This window comes from Taeniopygia guttata, chromosome 12, assembly GCF_048771995.1.
Source record: "Taeniopygia guttata chromosome 12, bTaeGut7.mat, whole genome shotgun sequence".
Lineage (NCBI taxonomy): Eukaryota > Metazoa > Chordata > Aves > Passeriformes > Estrildidae > Taeniopygia > Taeniopygia guttata.
The window spans coordinates 14,074,918-14,093,803 of record NC_133037.1 but is presented as its reverse complement, the minus strand read 5'-3'; the positions used below and the strand labels follow the sequence as shown (position 1 = coordinate 14,093,803).

At 48.3% G+C, this 18,886-nt stretch overlaps 1 protein-coding gene across 1 annotated transcript; it reads left to right on the top strand.

The window, feature by feature from the left end:
* The first annotated feature begins 1,281 nt into the window (after positions 1-1,281).
* Positions 1,282-16,256, top strand: RBM5 (RNA binding motif protein 5). Its single transcript, XM_072934650.1, has 24 exons — positions 1,282-1,434; positions 1,538-1,982; positions 2,133-2,288; positions 4,213-4,282; positions 4,756-4,829; positions 7,156-7,239; positions 7,654-7,714; positions 7,867-7,932; positions 8,080-8,240; positions 9,278-9,375; positions 9,841-9,928; positions 10,141-10,218; positions 10,310-10,382; positions 10,890-10,975; positions 11,292-11,370; positions 11,628-11,719; positions 12,252-12,416; positions 12,888-13,034; positions 13,114-13,185; positions 13,917-14,096; positions 14,296-14,370; positions 14,810-14,907; positions 14,993-15,122; positions 15,642-16,256. The coding sequence occupies exons 1-24, from the start codon at positions 1,418-1,420 to the stop codon at positions 15,765-15,767; spliced, it is 2,721 nt and encodes a 906-aa protein (XP_072790751.1). The 5' UTR covers positions 1,282-1,417; the 3' UTR covers positions 15,768-16,256.
* Positions 16,257-18,886: the final 2,630 nt, after the last annotated feature.

Sequence of the window (18,886 nt, the reverse complement as noted above, 5' to 3'; positions counted from 1 at the left end):
TGTTCTGTCTGTCTGTACTGTCTGTACTGCCTGTGTATGTGTCTGTCTGTACTGCCTGCACTGCCTGTCTGTCTGTACTGCCTGTGTGTCTGTCTGTACTGCCTGTGTGTCTGCCTGTCTGTCTGTACTGCCTGTGTGTCTGTACTGCCCGTGTGTCTGTCTGTACTGCCTGTGTGTCTGCCTGTCTGTCTGTACTGCCTGTGTGTCTGTACTGCCTGTGTGTCTGTCTGTACTGCCTGCACTGCCTTTGTGTCTGTCTGTCTGTACTGTTTGTGTGTCTGTCTATCTGTACTGCCTGTGTGTCTGTACTGCCTGTGTGTCTGTACTGCCCGTGTTCTGTCTGTCTGTACTGTCTGTACTGCCTGTGTATGTGTCTGTCTGTACTGTTTGTGTGTCTGTCTGTCTGTACTGCCTGTGTGTCTGTACTGCCTGTGTGTCTGTCTGTCTGTACTGCCTGTACTGCCTGTGTATGTGTCTGTCTGTACTGCCTGTGTGTCTGTACTGTCTGTACTGCCTGTGTGTCTGTACTGCCTGTGTGTCTGTCTGTACTGCCTGTGTGTCTGTCTGTCTGTACTGTTTGTGTGTCTGTCTGCCTGCACTGCCTGTACTCTTTCTGTGCCTGCACTGCCTGTCTGTACTGCCTGACTGCTCTGCACTGCCTGCTCTGCCAAGCAGTCCCTGGATGAGCTGTGACCCTGACCCCACCCTGCCCTCCAGCCAGCCCCGCTCTGCCATGCTCTGAGACTAACAAAAATGCCTTGAAAAAAATAAAGATGGCACACACAGAATAAAGATTTTGTTAAATATCTTTTCTTGGGTCCCAAGCAAATACTCAGGGCTAAGGGTCAGGCAGTGAGGAGGACCTGACTGCATTTGAATGTGGTTTGAAGGGTTCTCAGGACAATGTTGCTGGGGCCAAAGTCTTGTAGGCTTTGCAGCACCTGGGCCTGGCCATATGAGCCCAAGCAGTGCAGGTGGGGGTACAGCCCCATGTCCTGCCTTGGGGCAGAAATTATTCACTTTTAACTGAGGCAGGTGCTCCCCAAAGGGATGGTAGGCTATGACAACTATTTAGCTATTGACAGGGGGGAGGAGCTGAGGTTCTTCACTCTGGAGAAGAATTTACTCCAGGGGGAACTTAAGAAGCTGCGAGCACCCCGGTCAGAGCGGGGCAGGCCGGACCGCAGGGCCCTTCATGGCGGCAGCCCCAACTACAATTCCCGGCGTGCCGCGCGGCCGCTGCGCATGCGCCCGCCTGGAAGCTTCCAGTCGGGCCGCGAGGTGGCTGCTGGGTAGAAGACGGGCGGTCCCTTAGGCGCCATTTTGTGGTGAGGCAGCGAGAGGGACTGCGCGGGTGTGCTCGGCGTGTGGTGCCGGATAGCGCTGTGCCGGGTGCCTGCGGATCCTGGGCGGCGGCATGGGCTCGGACAAGCGGTGAGCGGCGGTGGGAGGGCGAGGGGAGACGGGAGGAGTCGGGTAGTGGTGGGGGTCGCGGCGGGCGCTTCACGCTCTGAGCTCGGCCCGTTGTGCTCCGCAGGGTGAGCAGGACGGAGCGGAGCGGCCGCTATGGCTCCATCGTGGAGAGGGAGGACCGCGACGAGAGGGAGTCCCGCAGCCGGCGGAGGGATGACTACAAGAGGTCCAGTGAGGAGCGCCGCGGTGACCGCTACGATGACTATCGCGACTATGATAGCCGCGACTACGACAGCCGAGACTACGACAGCCGCGATAGCCGAGATTGCCGCGACTACGACAGTCGGGACTATGACAGTCGAGACAGCCGGGTCTGCCGAGACTACGACAGTCGCGACAGCCGCGATTGCCGCGACTACGATAGCCGAGATTGCCGCGACTACGACAGCCGGGACAGCCGCGACTACGATTGCCGGGACTACGATAGTCGGGACTGCCGAGACTACGACAGTCGCGATAGCCGAGACTACGATAGAGACTACGACAGCCGCGATTACGATAGCCCCGAGGTGAGCGGGCCGGCAGTCCGGGCTCGGGAGCGGGTGCGGTGCTGGGGCGCTCCGGGGCCGTGGGGAGCAGCCCCGGGCGGGCGGTGTCCGTGGGGCACTGGGGACCCGCTGCGGGAATCGTGGTGGCTAACCCGGGGCGCTGGCTTCCAGAGGGAGCGGGAGCGCAGGAACAGCGACAAGTCAGAGGACGGATACCATTCCGATGGCGACTACGGCGAGCACGACTACAGGAACGATATTAACGATGAAAAAGAAAGCAAGACCATCATGTTGCGTGGGCTCCCCATCACGGTTACGGAGAACGATGTGAGTAGCCGGGTAGGGCTGTGCCTGCCTTGCCGCCGGGCAGTGCCGTACCGGAGCGTTGCTGCCATTTTGTTGAGCGCTGCATCATGGTGGCCCCTCTCCAGCGCTGTCGCGCTGCCATTTTGAGTCCTTAAAGCATTTAAACTCCCAGTGTTAAGCAATAGAGGTCAGTTCAATGTTAATCGGTCCCTTTCAAACGGAACGAGCTGCGAATACTCGTTTTTTCACGGATGCTTTCCCTAAGAATGGATTTTAAACTACCTGCTCTTTGCTGCTTTTCTGTACGAGGGGAAGAGAGAGATTTTTTTTTTTTTGCCGCTTCGCCCCACTGCAGGGAGGGGGGAAGGGCACAAAGACAAAGAGGTGTCACTCACCAGTTTTTCTGGTCTTCGTCGAGGCCAGAACTTGTGACCGATGGGGTCACACACAGTCACCGGGCTTCTTAGCGAGCACCGCCGCGCACAAAGCTGCTTTGTGCGGGCACAGCTGTGGGAGCCAAAATGGCTGCTGCCGAGCTTGGTGCTTACTCGTCTAACGTGTTTGATAAAAAGATGTTAAAACTTTAAGGTTTTCTTATTTATGGTAACTTCTTAGGGTTTTTTTGTTTGTTTTTTTTTTTAACTGGGTTATTTTGGTTACCAAGCTATAAGCACACAAGTGTTACTTGAGGGGTAAAAGCTGAACTGTCACGGTTTGTTTTCAGTCAAGACTCCACCTCTGCCTCCGATGTGTATATGCCTTAATTGCTAGCACAGAGAATACATTTACACCATTTCTGCAATGGAGATTTTTTTTTCCTTTGCTTTTTCGTTGATTACTTTTTACCCTTCTGATACTGAGGATTCCTAATCACCATATGCTGCTCTAACATTTTCATGAGTGTTTGAAATCAAGTATAGGTTCCTGCATAAATATTGGAACAGCCCAGTCAGACGATAGACAGAACACTCTAGATCAGTTCTTGTTTCTGAGATACTGATATTGTACCTCTACAGTTGTGCAGTAACTGTAGCATAATTTATACTTATGTTTAATTCCGGACTCAGAGTGTAGACAATGCATTTTGGAATGTAGAGTTAAAGTCTTATGTTAACATTACTTCTGCTTGTGTACACAATTTTATTTTTTTCCTACATTTTTCATAAGAAAAAATCACTTGCATATCTGATATTATTTCCAGTCAGCATATAAATAGGCAACTTTAGATAAGTTTTGATTCTGCTGACCAACCCTGTTGCATGTAATATAGTTAGAATTCTGTGAAAGCTGCTGAAAAACCTTGTGTCTCCTGCTCTAGAGTTAAAAGATTTGTTAGTGTTTGTTTTTCCTCCATGCTTCTGCATAGTGGCTGAGGACGCCTGTGCAGCTTTGTTACACCTGAAAAACTGATGTTTCCTTAGCTTTTTCTTTGATGACATGTTCTTCACAAATCTACTTTATCCTGAAAAACCAATGGAAATCACTTAAAGGATTTGATCTTTAGCATGAGGCTTAGAAATACATTTATCTTGGAGCCTTGCAGTGCAGGCTTCTTGTTTTTCGTTGCTAGGAGCAAAGGCTTTCTAGACATGCAAGGAGAGGGATACCGGCAGTGTTCTTTTTAAAATCTTGGGATCATGCACCTTCTTTGCCAAATACTGTCCAAATAACCTGAGAACACACAGTCGCAGGAATTCAGGTTCTGGATGGTTCAGTGTCCTTAATGGGGATTACAATTGGTTTGGTGTGTAGCAGAAGATTATGTGGACTTTGATGCTCATCAGTCCCCTGTTGGGTTCTCAGTAAATGTTTTCTCTGTCTTTGAGATAGTGTTGAAAACATGGTTTTGTGTATCTCTTTCATGGTACTGCAAGGTAGGTGGTTTCTGTGACTTCTGTCTGCCAAGTTATGAAAATTTTAACTGTTGCATCAAAATCTCCTGCAGATTCGTGAGCTTATTGAGTCCTTTGAAGGTCCTCAGCCTGCAGACGTGAGGCTGATGAAAAGAAAGACAGGTGAGAGCTCTTAATCCAGTTTTTGACATCACCTTCCTCTTCCCCAGCCCAAAAGAGTATCCAGAATTGTCCCCAAACTGCAAGCACATGCAATAAAAAAAAAAAGGTTTGCCATGGCTAAGGAATGTGGCTTTTTGGAAGACTTAGATAGCTGGTCAACATGTTAAAAGAAGTCTGTCTGCAGGGGGTTTTGTTAACAGGTATTGGTAAGTAATAATAGTGTAAACCCATTTAATAGTATGTAGTCTGTTGCATGGTTACCCTTAAACATGGATTCAAATCGAGTGAAATGTAGCCAGTTAAGGCAGCTTGGTTCCTTGCCATGGCAAAATAACGAGCAGATCCCAGCAGTTGACGTCGCATTTGTAAAGCTGCTTTGTCATGAAGTAATGAAGCAGTTGGAGAGAGATTCACCTGTTTTAAAGGAACTGACTAACACAAGTATCCCGTCTATATCTGAATGCTGTCTCTAGGTGTAAGCCGTGGTTTCGCCTTCGTGGAGTTTTATCACTTTCAAGATGCTACCAGCTGGATGGAAGCCAATCAGGTTGCTTCACTCACCAAGTCTAGATATTCCTGAAAATGGAACAAGTCTGTACAGTTTAACGAGAAAAAAAAAAAAAAGAGGAAAAAATAGAGGTGGAAGGAGTGGTTTGTTCCATAACAGTGATTTAAAGAATAAAAGCTTTGTATATATTAAAATTTGTAACATATAAGATAAAATTAGGAGAGAAAGTTCTACTTTGGTAAAAGGTGCCATTGTTTTAAATGACTTGGTTTCCATTTAATCGACTTACAAAGATTTGGCTAGTAGTCGATAAAAAATCCTAGCTTGTTTCCACTTGATGTTTCCTTCTCTGTTGTCAGAGAAAGCACCACAGCTCACTCTGTGTTACATTGGTGCTAACCCTGGAAGAGAATTGTCAGTTCTTGGCAATAATCTGTTACTCCAGTTAAAGAGGGGGAACTGGCTCTTCTAGAGGAAAAAAGCATATTCATTTCAACTAAATTAGGCAGACAGTGAAATCTCACATCTGTTAGGTTCTGTATTTTGGCTTTTTTTGTTACTATGACTTGATAAGGAGCCAAAATACAGTTAGAATCCTCTGGTTTGTTTTCCCATGAGATTTCCCTGTAGCACTGCAAAGTTTCACTTGCTTTTGCTACTTTTTCGAGTATTCATAACCGATTTTAACAACAGAACTTAAAAATACTCTCAAAGCAAGCAATGTGTTAAATCACTGATTTTTTTCCCTTGCCCCTGAATATTTGATGCAGCGGTCCTATGACAACATTATGACTGTTTTTCTGCTCTGTTGATGTTATAATAAATAAATGGCACCATCGTGGGGTTCATGGCAGTTCCAGCAGATGGAACTTGTCATATGCCTTGTGCTGGAATAGTGTTTCATATGTCCCACACTATGGGTGAGACCCCCAGCCAGAGAGCAGCTTTCAAATTCTGTTTTCCTGACATGCTGCTCAGTAGGGCAGGTGGCTACAGGGGAAAGACTAATACCAAGAAATCACTGCTGAGCATATTTCTCAGAAATCAATTTTTTTTTAATATATACAAAGCTGTACTGATGCATAATTTATTGAAATACACTCAAATTCACTCCAGTAAGCAGCCACCTTAGTAGTAGGGAAAACATAGGCTGTCCCCAGCAGCCGGGTTGCTGACTGTTAGATGACAGAACGATGTATTGCAACTATGCCAGCAGCCTTGTTTCTATGTGTGCACATCCAGTGAGTGCTGGGCCCTCCAACCCTCCCTCCTGCCGGTAGGAGCAATGGCTTTGCCCTGTTCAGTCGTGCAGAATGTGAGAGCCTTATTCATGCTACGTGCTAGATCTGTGTCAGACCCTGTTATCAAAAAAGCCACTGGTCCTGACACTGGTACCTCTGCAGAAAGCCAACCTGCTATAAAAATGGTTCTGCCGTTGCAGTGTCTGGGGTGTGGCCTCTAATATGCACTGCCTCACATGTGCTTCCACCTGTTTGACCAAAATATGTTGATAGCCATATTTTGAAAGGTCATTCTGCATACCCACGCTTGGTAAAGCGTGAGGCTGAGAGTCAAGGCTTCTTAATAGCTGTAAATTCCTAACTCCTCTGAAGTCAGAGTGAGAGGACATGCTGAAAGCATTATGAACTTTTCCTACCCCTGGAGAAGCTTCACGTGCAATCTAGTTACTCATTTTGGAGAGCTCTTGCCTGAATGAAGAACACAAACCTCTTGTGCAGGCTTCCAATTGAACTGATGCAGTAGTCAAATGAAACCACTCTTGAGTTATGTTTCGGTTGATGGCACTTGTAATCCAGCCTTCAAGAAGTCTAAGCAGGGTCCCTTTGGGAGGAATTACTGTATTTTCAAGGGGATGCTTCTGAAGTGTGCTTGGAAACGTAAATCCAAATGTGGTTAAAAGGTCTGGGGTGTTTGGATTAGGGGACGAAGTGAAGCAGTCACTTAAGGACATGTTTAAAAAGTCTCTCAGTGCTATACCAGAAGTGCATAGAAATGTGGGGGCAAAGAGACTCCTAAAAGTGTGTTAATCTGAATGCAGCAGATTAGGACTCTGTCTCCTTCGAGACACTTCCTGGTTCCATGTCAGCGTTTAGTGTTTGGCAGCTTTTTCTACACTCCCTGATTCTGTTTATCTTTGCTCCACATCCCATTCTCTTACTGCCCTCGTCCTCCTCTCTGCAGGATTGGATGGGCAGGGTGTAGGTGGCGGTGGTTGTCCTCCACATCCTCCCCATATGTTGTCCATTTAATTCAGGAGCACTGATTCCTCCGAAGGGTGCTCTGCCATGGGAAAATGGACATGTGTGTCTTGATACAGGAATAATTGAAACCACTTTTTTTGCAGAAAAAGCTGGTGATCCAAGGGAAGCAGATTGCAATGCACTACAGCAACCCAAGGCCTAAATTTGAGGACTGGCTCTGCAACAAGGTACAGCACACATTTCTGTGTAAGAGTTTGTCTTGCTCTAGAGCTCACCAGTTGCTCAGTGGTTTAAAGAAAGTGACACCTGAATCAAACCTGTTCCTGCTCCCCATTAAGTTAAGTTATGCCCCAGCATGTGTTCCCTTCTAAAGCTGCTTTTAGTAACTGTGTTGTGACTATGCCTGGGATCGTAAGCCAAAGACTACACAGTTAAAATAGCTAATTAGGGATGGCTAGGGAGAAAGTAGCTGGGATGTTCTGAAAAGCAGCTGTGGTACAGATAAGGATGGCTTTTGATGTTCTGGTGGGTTAGCTTTGTTGTGTTACTTTGTGTGAATGTCTGGGTTTTGTTAGTGTACAGCAAATGCAGTGTTACTAAAATTACCCAAGTTCTTACTAGGCTTCTTTTGTTTGTCACAGTGCTGCCTTTACAACTTCAGAAGGAGGCTAAAATGCTTCCGCTGTGGAGCTGACAAATTTGGTACGTTACCATGATCTCTTTTCAGTTAGTGGGAAATTTTCTAGCCTTTGTAAGAACCAGAGTTCCTTGTAGGTTCTAGACTGGCTTATGAAATGCTGAGCTTGAAGTGAATGAGCTGTGTCCTGACTGAAATCTTTTCTCTTCATACAAAGATTCAGAACAGGAAGTACCACCTGGGGCAGCAGAAGCCGTTCAGTCTGTGGATTATTACTGTGATAGTAAGTGATCTTTGACTTACTCTAGAATGTGAAATGTAAACACACACACTGAAAATCCTTTCTGTACCTCAGCCTGCCAGCTGAAGGACTTGAAATACTCTGCAAAGCCGTGGTGTGCACTGCTAATGTAATCCTTTTTCTCCTCAGCCATCATTCTTCGAAACATTGCTCCTCACACAGTAGTGGAATCCATCATGACTGCCTTGTCTCCATATGCATCTCTGGCAGTCAATAATATTCGTCTCATCAAAGACAAGCAGACTCAGCAGAACAGAGGCTTTGCGTTTGTGCAGCTGTCTTCCGCCATGGTGAGGACTTTACTGGTGTTCTGGAGAGGAGCAGCTGGTTAGCCACCTTCTCTCCCTTGCAGTATATAGGGCCCTGAGCTGTCTGAAGGACTGTCCCCCTTCAAGGAGGGTTGATGGACACTGTGTGTCAAAGCTGATAATATGTAGCTGCAGTTTGAAAGGTGGTGGGATGTTGGGAGCACGTTGAAAATTTTGGTAGCAGAGTTCTGTTCTGGATTGCAGCCTAGCTTCATGCTTGGATTGCAGAAGTACTGGTGCAGGATCATATTTTGTTGACGGATTCGAAGATCTGGGGCATACAGTGTGGGAACAGGTGCACAGAATTAGGCTTCTTCCACCTTGAGAGGAGGAGGCAGATGTTGCTCTTCTTAGCAGCATCCAGTGGGAGGGTGTAAAGACAGCAGAAACATATTCTCAAGGATACATAAGGATAGGACAATGCGGAGCAGCCATAAATTGAAACATGGGAAACTGCAGAAGTACAAGAAAAGCCTAAGTTTCAGGGCAGTCATATACTGGCATGGGGTCTGTGAAGGGCAGTGAATCTGTTCTCGGATGTGGATGTGACACTGAGGGGTGTGGCATAGCAGTGGACTTGGCAATGGTTAACCGTTGGACTTGATGATTTTAAAGGTCCTTTCCAACCTGAATGATTCATTGAGTCTGTACATCAAACTCGAGCAGCAGTGTGATCTGTTTAAGCCTGCTTTTGTCAGAGGAAAGCAGGTGGTTGGATTAAAACAGGTGCCCAATCTCAGTTTTTGCTGGTGTCCCATTTAGAGTAGTTTGTGTCTTGATAAAGCTAAGCTTTTGGAACATATTTAATACTATGTGACCCAGGGAAATGCTCAGCATTTTCACGTGAGCTGTTATGGGTCTCACTGTGCTCTTCTTCATGTGTGTAATGTGAGGAGATGCAGGTGTTTTTACATCTTTAGCTCTTCTCAGTGGCTCTACATGAAAAGATGGAGTTTGGGGGACTTCTGAATCCCCCTCGGTAAACTGCCCTTCATAATAATGAGTATTTTTTGTTGTAGGATGCTTCTCAACTGCTACAGATTTTACAAAGTCTTCAGCCACCGTTAAAAATTGATGGCAAAACAATTGGTGTTGACTTTGCAAAGAGTGCCAGAAAGTGAGTGTGATAGCAGTCAATTCCGTTTTTTGTTCTTTGCTGTTTTTTTAAATTCATATACCCACCCCTTCCCTGTATATTGGATGGTTTCTGCTTGTTACCCACGCTTTTATTAAGCAAATTCTAACTCCAAAATTTTGCTTCCCATAAGTCACTTGTGTTGCATGCATCCTGCTTTCACCAGGAGAGTGAAAGCAGTTTCCAGTCCTCTGAAGATAACACTGTAACTGTTTGTGTGTACAGCACATTTGTTTCCTAGAGACCTTCTGACTTAATACTGATTCCACAACAATGAACCTGAAGTCCCTTTACTTGCCAAGCAATGTTTTGGCTCATTCATTGCATTCTGAATGTTTTATAACTGCCAAGAAATCCATGTGTGAGGGCAGACTCCACCTCCTTGCATAGGGAGACACTTCAGTAAAAAGCAGTGCTTACTCGGGTGCCTGACTTTTGTGATTGCAGAGACCTGCTTCTCCCAGACGGTAACAGAGTCAGCGCCTTCTCCGTGGCAAGTACAGCCATTGCTGCAGCTCAGTGGTCATCCACTCAGGTATGGTTTGGAGTCCTGCTTTCCTGAAAATTAAAATGTGGACCATGTAATTGCCCTGCTGGCCATGTGCTTGGTTCAGTTGTTTAATGGCAGATCCAGCCATGAAAAGATCTGTTCCACACACAGTTTGGAGCCTAGGGAGTGGGGTGCATTAAATTACTTAATAAAGTTTTTTACCATTCCCTGACAAATACTATCTTCTGGAATTTCAGCCACAGACTGGAGAGGGCAGCACCCTTGACTACAGCTATCTCCAGTCAGGACAGGATGGATACTCACAGTATGCTCAGGTTAGTAGTACAGATGTGCTCTAACCAGCAGGTTGTCATAATTTGGGCATGCAGATTACTCACCTTGTGTTGTCATTATGTCCCTTTACAGTATTCCCAGGATTATCAGCAGTACTACCAAAATCAAGGAGGAGTATTGGACACAGACACAGCTACCATATCAGGTAGTGCTTCCAGCATCTTAGAAGCAGTTGTTTGTAAAGATAATTTTGCAGTAGTATTTTGCCTATTTTTGTTATTTTGCTGTGCGGAAGACTTGGCTCATTTTGCTCTCAGGATGTCTGAGGATGCATTACTAGAGAGCTGTAACAGATTTGTTGTAGTGGAACCTCTCGTGCAAGATGAGAGAGAAGTCTGTTTTAGGCTGTTGACGAAGGCCTTGAACTTAGGCTAGCAGTGTAAGCAGCCCTAGCAAATGTTCAGCACTAACAGCTGTAGAGGCCAGGAATTGCTGACTTTGGGAGCAGAATATTTCCTCCTGAAAAGGAAACTATTCCTTGTCTGGGTAGAAGATACCCACTGTGTATCTGTCTCCTTTAGAATGTTTATTGCCTTGTTTGGCTGCTGGAGCTGGAATTACTAGCTGAAACTATAAACAAAGTAATTTTAGCCCTAGGATGCAGTAGTTTTACAAATTAGTTCACTTATGCATTGCTGCTGTCTTTTGGCAGGAGCTCCGGTCACTACAACGACGGCTGCAGTCGTGTCTCAGAGTCCTCAGCTGTATAATCAGCAGACAAACTCACCTGATTCTCCGGTAATTACAGCACTGATGAGTCCTTGCTTCCAAAGCCTGGGATAGGTGGCTTAGCTGTAGCCTTTGATTTTTTAAGTGGGTAGTACAGCAAAGCTTCTGAGTCTCCTTGGGTTAGTCACAGTGCTTGTCATAAGTCACCTGCCACTTCTTCTCTGGGATGGTTTTGTTCTTTGCTAAAGGTGAGTGCCAAGCATGCTGGTGAGGAGGAGTTAGCTGTTGTACGCGTAGGGTGCGCTGCTTACGCCTTGGCTCGCTGTCCTTGTTTTCTTGGTGACAGATTTTCTAATTGAGGTTTGTGGTTTTGGGTTTTTTTCAGACCCAATCAGCACCACCTACCACTAGCAGTCAGGCACAGGCGGCTCCTCCGACTGGCGTAGTGCCTGGAACCAAGTACGGTAAGTGCTTGGGAGCTGCTCCTGGGGACAGGTTTCTGTCACTGTACAATAAAGCTCAGCTTTGGCCAAGTGCTCCATCACCCTGTCATGGTGAAGCTGCCCCTGGAGAGCGTTGGCTGCACGGGTGATTAAGAGCCCTTTACAGATGTGTCTGCCGTTGTGGCTTCTGTAATCTCCGAATTTTACCTGAAATGTAGAAAGATACCTGTCTGAATTCGTCTGGAACGACCATGTCCCACGCTTTAATTTTTTTACAGCTGTCCCTGATACTTCCACCTACCAATATGATGAATCTTCAGGATATTATTATGATCCTATAACAGGGCTCTACTATGATCCTAATTCCCAGGTAAACACAAGTTCTTCCCACATGTCTTAATTGTTAAGGTCCATTAGTTTCCTGTCATCATACGAGTGACATTTGAAGTGCACAACATACCAAATATTGCAGATAACTCTCAGCAGTGTGTGTAGGGCTGGGATTTGATTTCCCTCTGGTGTAGCTCTGCATTTTTCTCTCCTTAATTTTCCTCCACACTTGGCCCATATAGGATTAGCATTTGTCACAGCCACTGTAACTGAGCTTTTTGTTGCGGAGTGCCCAGCAAAGTGCACCCAGCTCTGGGCTCTGGTGGGTCGTCTCTTGGGAGAAGCAAAAGATTCTCCATAATGCTGTTGGGCAGAACAGCCTGTGTTTTGGGACAGAGGCTTCAGCCACTTCCTGCCTTTTGACTCCTCTGTGGAGTTTGCAGAACTTGTTTGGACTCTACAAAACGCCTTCCCGTGTGGTGCAGTAGTGTGAATCAGCTTGTTTGGGTTCTCCCGTGGACACTGAGCTTGTGTGAGGTGTTTTAACTGTCTGCCTCTCCTTCCTCTGGCAGTATTACTACAATGCCTTAACCCAGCAGTACCTGTACTGGGATGGCGAAAAGGAGACCTACATGCCTGCAGCAGAAGGTGTCACGTACCAACAGACAGCTACCACAACCACCACCAAAGAAGTGAAAGAGAAGAAAGAGAAGCCTAAGAGTAAAACAGCCCAACAGGTGAAAGACAGAATGGGATCATAACTGGGATAAAGTCTTCTCTGTAGAACGGGATATTTCTCCTTTCTCATGAGAAAGGAAATGCTAGGTTATTCAGTGGGGTGCATGCCTTCAATTTGCAGGCACTGTGGGGGGCTGAGGAGAGGTGGAGTTGGCAAAGCTTCAGTGCAGAAATAAGCTCTGCATAGGAGGAGTGCTTATGAAATCCTGCCAGGATCAGTGGGAGTATAACTGAGCCATCACATAGAGGATTAGCTTGATAAGAAGGGTTTGTACAGTAAAAGCAGCAAGCTGTGTTATCTTTGAATGCTGTATACAGGGAAACACCTGCACTACATCCAGTGTTCTGTGGTTTAAAAATAAAAGATAGTGGGTTGTTTTGTTCTGAAACTGCATGTGAGGTTGAATGGGTGTCATAAGAGATTGATCGTTTTGAGAGGAGCTGTGTGAGCAAACCACTCTGCATTTCAGATTGCTAAAGACATGGAGCGCTGGGCAAAGAGTTTGAACAAGCAGAAGGAGAACTTCAAGAATAGCTTCCAGCCACTGAGTACCAGGGAGGAGGAGCGTAAGGAGTCAGCAGCTGCAGATGCAGGCTTTGCCCTCTTTGAGAAAAAGGTGAAGGTGCTGGCAGTGGTGTGTGGTGGGGTTCTTGTGACAGAGAGCTCCGGGCTCATGGCATTCTTGTCTCATCCAGGGAGCTCTGTCAGAGCGACAGCAGATCTTGCCAGAGGTGTTGAAAAATGGAGATGATGAAAATCCACTAAAGGTGAGTATGGTAGAGGAGCTCTAGCCAATACTTGCTTTCAAACCTGGATTTCCACGGCATTACCTGTAAAAAGTGGTGCTGATGATTGCAGTGGTGTGGTGCAAGTGCTATAGGCTGGGTGACTGAGATACACCTAGGACAGCTGTGATTCTTCTTACCCTTGAGCTCAGTTGGGGTTTTGAGGTTTCTACATAGGCTGTACTGAGAAGTTTTGTTTGGCTAGTGAGAACTGTCTTGCAGCCACTGTGGTTGTACTTCTTTTGAGTTACAATATTTGCAAGTGTGGGCTAGTACTTAATAGACAGGAACCCTGCAACAGGTGGCAGAGAAGGCTAAAATACTAAACACCTTTGTTTCAGTCTTCACTGCCAAGGCCAGCCCTTAGGAATCCCTGACCCAGGGAACATGAGAAAAAGATGAGAGTGCTAGCTTCCTTGAGCACTGGAAGGTTTCCTAGAGAGACTCTGGAGTCTCCTTTCCTAGACATGCTCAGAGGTCATCAAGACGCAGTCCTGAGCAGTATGTGCTTGGAGCAGACCCTGTTTAAGCAGGAGGATTGGACTGGATGACCTCCAGTGGTCCTGTCCAACCTCAGGCATTCTGTGATTTCATCCTTAGTAATGGGAGCATGCTGTTCCTCTTGTGATATGCATTTGCGGCCTTGGTTCCCTCTTGGTGCTCTCTGAACTGTGGCACTGTTGCACTCCCCTAATGCTGTCTTTCCTTTTCAGCGTGGCCTTGTGGCTGCCTACAGTGGTGACAGCGATAATGATGAGGACTTGCTGGAAAGAATGGAGAATGAGGAGGAGAAGCTGACTGACTGGAAGAAGATGGCTTGTCTGCTGTGTAGAAGGCAGTTCCCAAACAAAGATGCTCTGATTCGTCACCAGCAGCTGTCTGACTTGCACAAGGTAGTTACACCACGTAGTGAAGAAAACACTGGGTTGTCATAATTCAGTGTGTAAGCCAAAACCATGAGGCATGTTGCTGTTTGGAAAACTGTTTTTCTTAAAGCAGAAATCTCCAGGTAGATTGTTGGTCTCCCAAAATTCAAGAACAGCTGTTGTACATTTCATGTTGTTGAAATGAATCTCAATCTTATTGTTTCAGCAAAACATGGATATCTACAGGAGATCAAAGCTTTCCGAGCAGGAACTTGAAGCCTTGGAGCTGCGTGAGAGAGAGGTCAGTGTTGAGATGAGCAGATGAGTAGCTAATGGAAAACCTGTGCAGGTGATCTGTTGAGCTCTCCTTATCCTGACACACGTCACTCAAGATAATCCTGTAAGCCAACCCCTTTTCCAGTCAACGTTCAGAGCTGCCCTGTGAGATGGAGAGGAGTGTCCTGTATCCCACAGATCTGGCTTAGCATGGAAAGCTCATTCCACCTCTAGCTCAGGGCTGCCAAACTGGGACTAGAAACCTGCACATCTCTTCCTGCCCCAGTGCTGGTTCAGGTGGTGCTCCAGGGATTTGGGTCTTGGGCTCTGCTGTTGGTGGTACTAGCATTAGAGGGCTGCAGTCTACAGTGTTCAGTAGTAGCAGGAGTTTATTTGACCCCCAATAGCTCAAAGCTGAAGAAAAGTGTCTTGAAATCCATGGTAACTGTAGTTGCTTTATACAGATGAAATACAGAGACAGAGCAGCTGAGAGGAGGGAAAAGTACGGCATCCCTGAGCCGCCGGAGCCCAAGCGCAAGAAGGTCTACGATGCAGGCACAGTGTATGTATCTGAAAGCTCCTCTGCAGCTGCCTCAGTGCACCTTGAGCAGTGTGGGTAACTTGTTAACTCTTCTCTTCTTCTGCAGGAATTACGAGCAGCCCACCAAAGATGGCCTTGACAACAGTAATATCGGCAACAAGATGCTGCAGGCCATGGGCTGGAGGGAAGGTTCGGGCTTGGGAAGAAAATGCCAGGGCATCACAGCTCCCATTGAGGTAAGTCAGAAGGGATGTCTCCTTGAGGAGGGTTGGTGCCTTTGTTTTTTTTCTTGTTTAACCAGAAGCGCTTGTTGCTGAAGAGCTCTGAAGAAATAAACTGCCAGCCACTGCAAAGCTGCCTCTATTTATGTTGGCTCTTGCTCATGCTTGTCCCATTGGATGCTGAAGCAGAGGCATGGCTGTGCCTTTCTTCATTTGGTATTTGACTCCTGAGGCACTGTGGCCTCAGTACACCAGGAGGGGCTGCCCTCCCTCCAGTTGTTGCCTTTCCTGGCCTTGCCTGTGCTCCAGCTTGTGCGTTAGGAACTGTTGTGTGCAGTTGGAGTGGGGCCAGAGTAGTGCGAGGTACGGGGTATTACATGTGCTCCAGTCTCTTGGTGTCCATGGTGGTATTTATGGCTGTAGAGATCCCCAGAGAAGTTTGGGAAGCTGGCTGGATTGATGGGGTCTTTGGTGGTGCCCTCGTGGTGCTTTGGCCACTCGCTGCAGAGCTGAAGTGTCTCTCTTCCCTTGCAGGCCCAAGTACGAATGAGAGGAGCTGGCTTGGGAGCCAAGGGCAGCTCCTACGGTGTCTCCACGGCAGATTCGTACAAAGATGCGGTGCGGAAAGCCATGTTCGCTCGGTTCACAGAGATGGAGTAACCCTCTGGCCTGCAGAGCATTCTTGTTAGCAAGAACTGACTGTTAAACTCTATAGCCTTGGTGACCTGGCTGTATCTTGGTTTTGGTTTAGAGTTGACCATTTCATTCCCTTGGACATTGTTCCCTGCTCAGCATGTAACAAACACTTCCATGAGCAGATTGTTTGGACTGACTCAACATCATGCTGGAGAGCTCCTGGTTAGACCAAAGGGGATGGCTGATCTTTATATGGTCGTGTATATAGTGTAATGTATTCTGTGTTTTAGCATGTTGTCCAGGTACTGCTCCTGCCCTCTGGAGCAGCAGCAGGGCCTGTTAGCTGTGCTTTCAAACTGTCTGTGCTCTCCTTTTGTTGTATTGTCTGTGGTTTTTTTGAGAATTTTCCTGTACATTTTGTATGATACATCTTTGTATAGACTTTTTGAAGACTTTGATTCTAGTTGCCAGTTTGGCTCATTTCCAAATGAAATACATCCAAAAATTATCCTATTTCTGTTTCTCGGTGGGTGAATGAAGAATTAAGTTGCCAGTGCTACTTGTCCTTTCTGTCATTCTGCTGCTTCCTTGATGAGACTTCACCATGGAGTCTGCGTTCTGTGCAGCTCTCCACTCCTCTCCCTTCTTTCATCCCTGTGCTGTGCCTTGCTCTCAACATCTTTCTTATAGCTCCAGCATGGATGGTAGCCGGTGGAGCATCAGCTCTGTTTGTAGCCCTCCTTGTCATCGCTGTAGGAGCAGGAGAGGTGCTGCAGCACTGTCTGCACTTGCCCAGGAGCCCTGGGTGTTATCTGCTGGCCCTTTGGTGGGCAAGGAGGGGGGTGACGTGTGGCACTTTAGGGAAGGTTTGCGTGCTCCACCTTGGCTTCTGTGGGTGAGCTGCAGGCTGGGTGATGGAGGATGAGGTTCCCCAGAGGTGTTCTGCAGCTGTCCCGTTACTCCCTTTCTGTTCTCTGCCTGTGCTGTGCCTTGTTCACACTCCTTCACAAGAGCCAAGATAAGCAGAGCACATCTCAGCCCTGAGCTCTGCCTTTACTGATGCTGTTGTCTGTGGGTCTTGCTCAGCCTCCACACAAAGCTGAGCCAGCAGTGGCTTTCCTACTGTTGGAAGGGGAGAATGAAGTAGAAGCAGCTTCGCCATTTGTGCTTGGTGCAAAACCCTTCTGAGCGTCAAGACCAGCATCCTCTGGCTGCGTTTTGGAATGGCTGAATCCTGCCTTGCCGGCTGCTGCAGCTGCTCCTCTGCCCCTGTTGCACTGTCAGGCTGTTGGCTGCTTTTTGAAGGGGGCTGGCTTGGGATGAGCCAAGGTGGGGAATGCCCCCAGCCCTGCATCAGGAGCGGACCGCAGGGTGTGGGGTCCGTGCCAGAGCGGCCGGGCCGTTCCAGCAGGTGGCAGGCGTGGCGCAGCTTGGCAGTCTGTCCTGGAGTGTTCCCTCTGTGCAGGGCTCCAGAGCTTTTCCCTAGCGTGTGACATTCCCTCTTCGACTCCACAGAGGAAGCCGAGTGGCTTGAAACAACCTGAAAGTGCCAGCTCCCTGCCCCAGCTTCCCCCCAGGGTGATGACAGGGAAGGCAGCCCTGGTGCCTTTGGCAGCCTCCCCCTGCTCCCTGTGTCCTGGCTGGCAACACAGTGAAGTGCTTTGCTGCTCTGGGCTGTAAGTGGGGGGGGTTTCCCAGCAGGTGGGTTTAATAGATCGATAAAGTGCATTTGTGTAGCTCAGCTGCTTCCCAGCACATCGATCCCTGTCCCAGTGCATCCTCCTGGCGAGGGGTGATGCTGCGGGCACGGGGAGGGAGCACAGCACCGTGTTCTGTCAGGTTCACTCCCTCCTTGCTGCAGCGAAGTGCTGCCCCAGTGCCAGGAGCCGAGCCAGCCCTAGCTGGTACCTCCCACAGAACAGCTGCAGTGGGGAGCCAGGAGCATGCCATGGGGGCACAGGGATCTGCTACTGGGGATAACTGCTAGAAGGGGATGCCCAAAGCAGGTCCCCTCCTGGGGCAAGGCTTTAATGGGGTCCTGGGCTTGCAGCCACCCCCTCCTGTTAGATGGGTTAAAGCCCATCTTTAAGGCACTGCTGCTGGGTGCCCAGAGAGCAAGAAAAGCTGGGGGGAAGGGGTATGCAGCCCCCCACTCCCAGGCATGCCCCCAAGCCCCATGCCAGGCACTGGAGCAGGGCATGGAGGCACCAGCGCCTGCCAGCACCTGCACCTCCAATTTAGGCAGCACAGTGCGGCTGTTCGTGACTGAATGCACCGTGGCCACAGCCTTCAGAGGGACATGGTGTCCCTGCCTCCCCAGGGACCGACCTCTGTGGGGGCGGGAGGAGAGCCCTGGGATGGGGCCAGTCCCAGAAGTGTGCGGTGACAAGGCAGGATCCCCCTCAGAGCAAGGGGGGGCTGGCTCGGGCATGGCTCGCAGGGCTGCCGGTGTGCCAATCCCACTGGGGCTGAGCAGGGTGCCCCAGAAAGGTGCCAGGCCACTGTCAGAGTGCTGAGGGGCTGAAGCTGGTCCCACCAGGAATGCAGAGGGACACAGCATGCTGGAGAGAGGCTCGTGTAGCCGGGCTGTGGCAGGAGGAGATGCAGCGCAGTCCCTGGATGGGCAGAGCTTCACTCCTCGGCTTTGGTTTCCCTGTCTCTGAGCAGCCACAAGGTCTCTCTGTGGCTGGCAATGGAAAGAAAAGGCACTAAGCCCCAGAGCAGGTGGGGACCCCGGGCTGGGGAGGAAGGGGGGACACTGAAAGGGACCCTGTGCCCTTTGCAACGGGCAGTAAGTTCATGAGAACAGGATTGCAGCCAGGGGCTCCTTCCAGGCTCAGGGCAGCTGCAGGATGACTTTTAGAGCCTTGGCTCCAACAGGCCTGCAGCTCCTTCCAGCACCTAAAATACGCAAAATCTAAGGCCCCTGTTGGTGTAGTTTAAAAGTTTGGGATTTTTCTGGCTGGCTTTCAGCATTATTAATATCAAAACTCCCAAGCCTGCTATGCCCTTGCTTTCCAGGAGACCTTTGGAGCTCCTGCATGCTAATTGAAGCGAGGAAAGCAGCCAAATCATCAGTGTGAACAGCTTTCCTCCTGAGTATTCCTTAATCGCTGGAGTTACCAACCTGTGGTGGAGCTTGG

Bases quoted from the DNA above. Each gene is read 5' to 3' on its own strand.
- RBM5 (XM_072934650.1), top strand. The intron at 13,035-13,113 runs GTGAAGGTGCTG...TGTCTCATCCAG, and splicing joins TTGCCCTCTTTGAGAAAAAG to GGAGCTCTGTCAGAGCGACA. The intron at 13,186-13,916 runs GTGAGTATGGTA...TTTCCTTTTCAG, and splicing joins ATGATGAAAATCCACTAAAG to CGTGGCCTTGTGGCTGCCTA.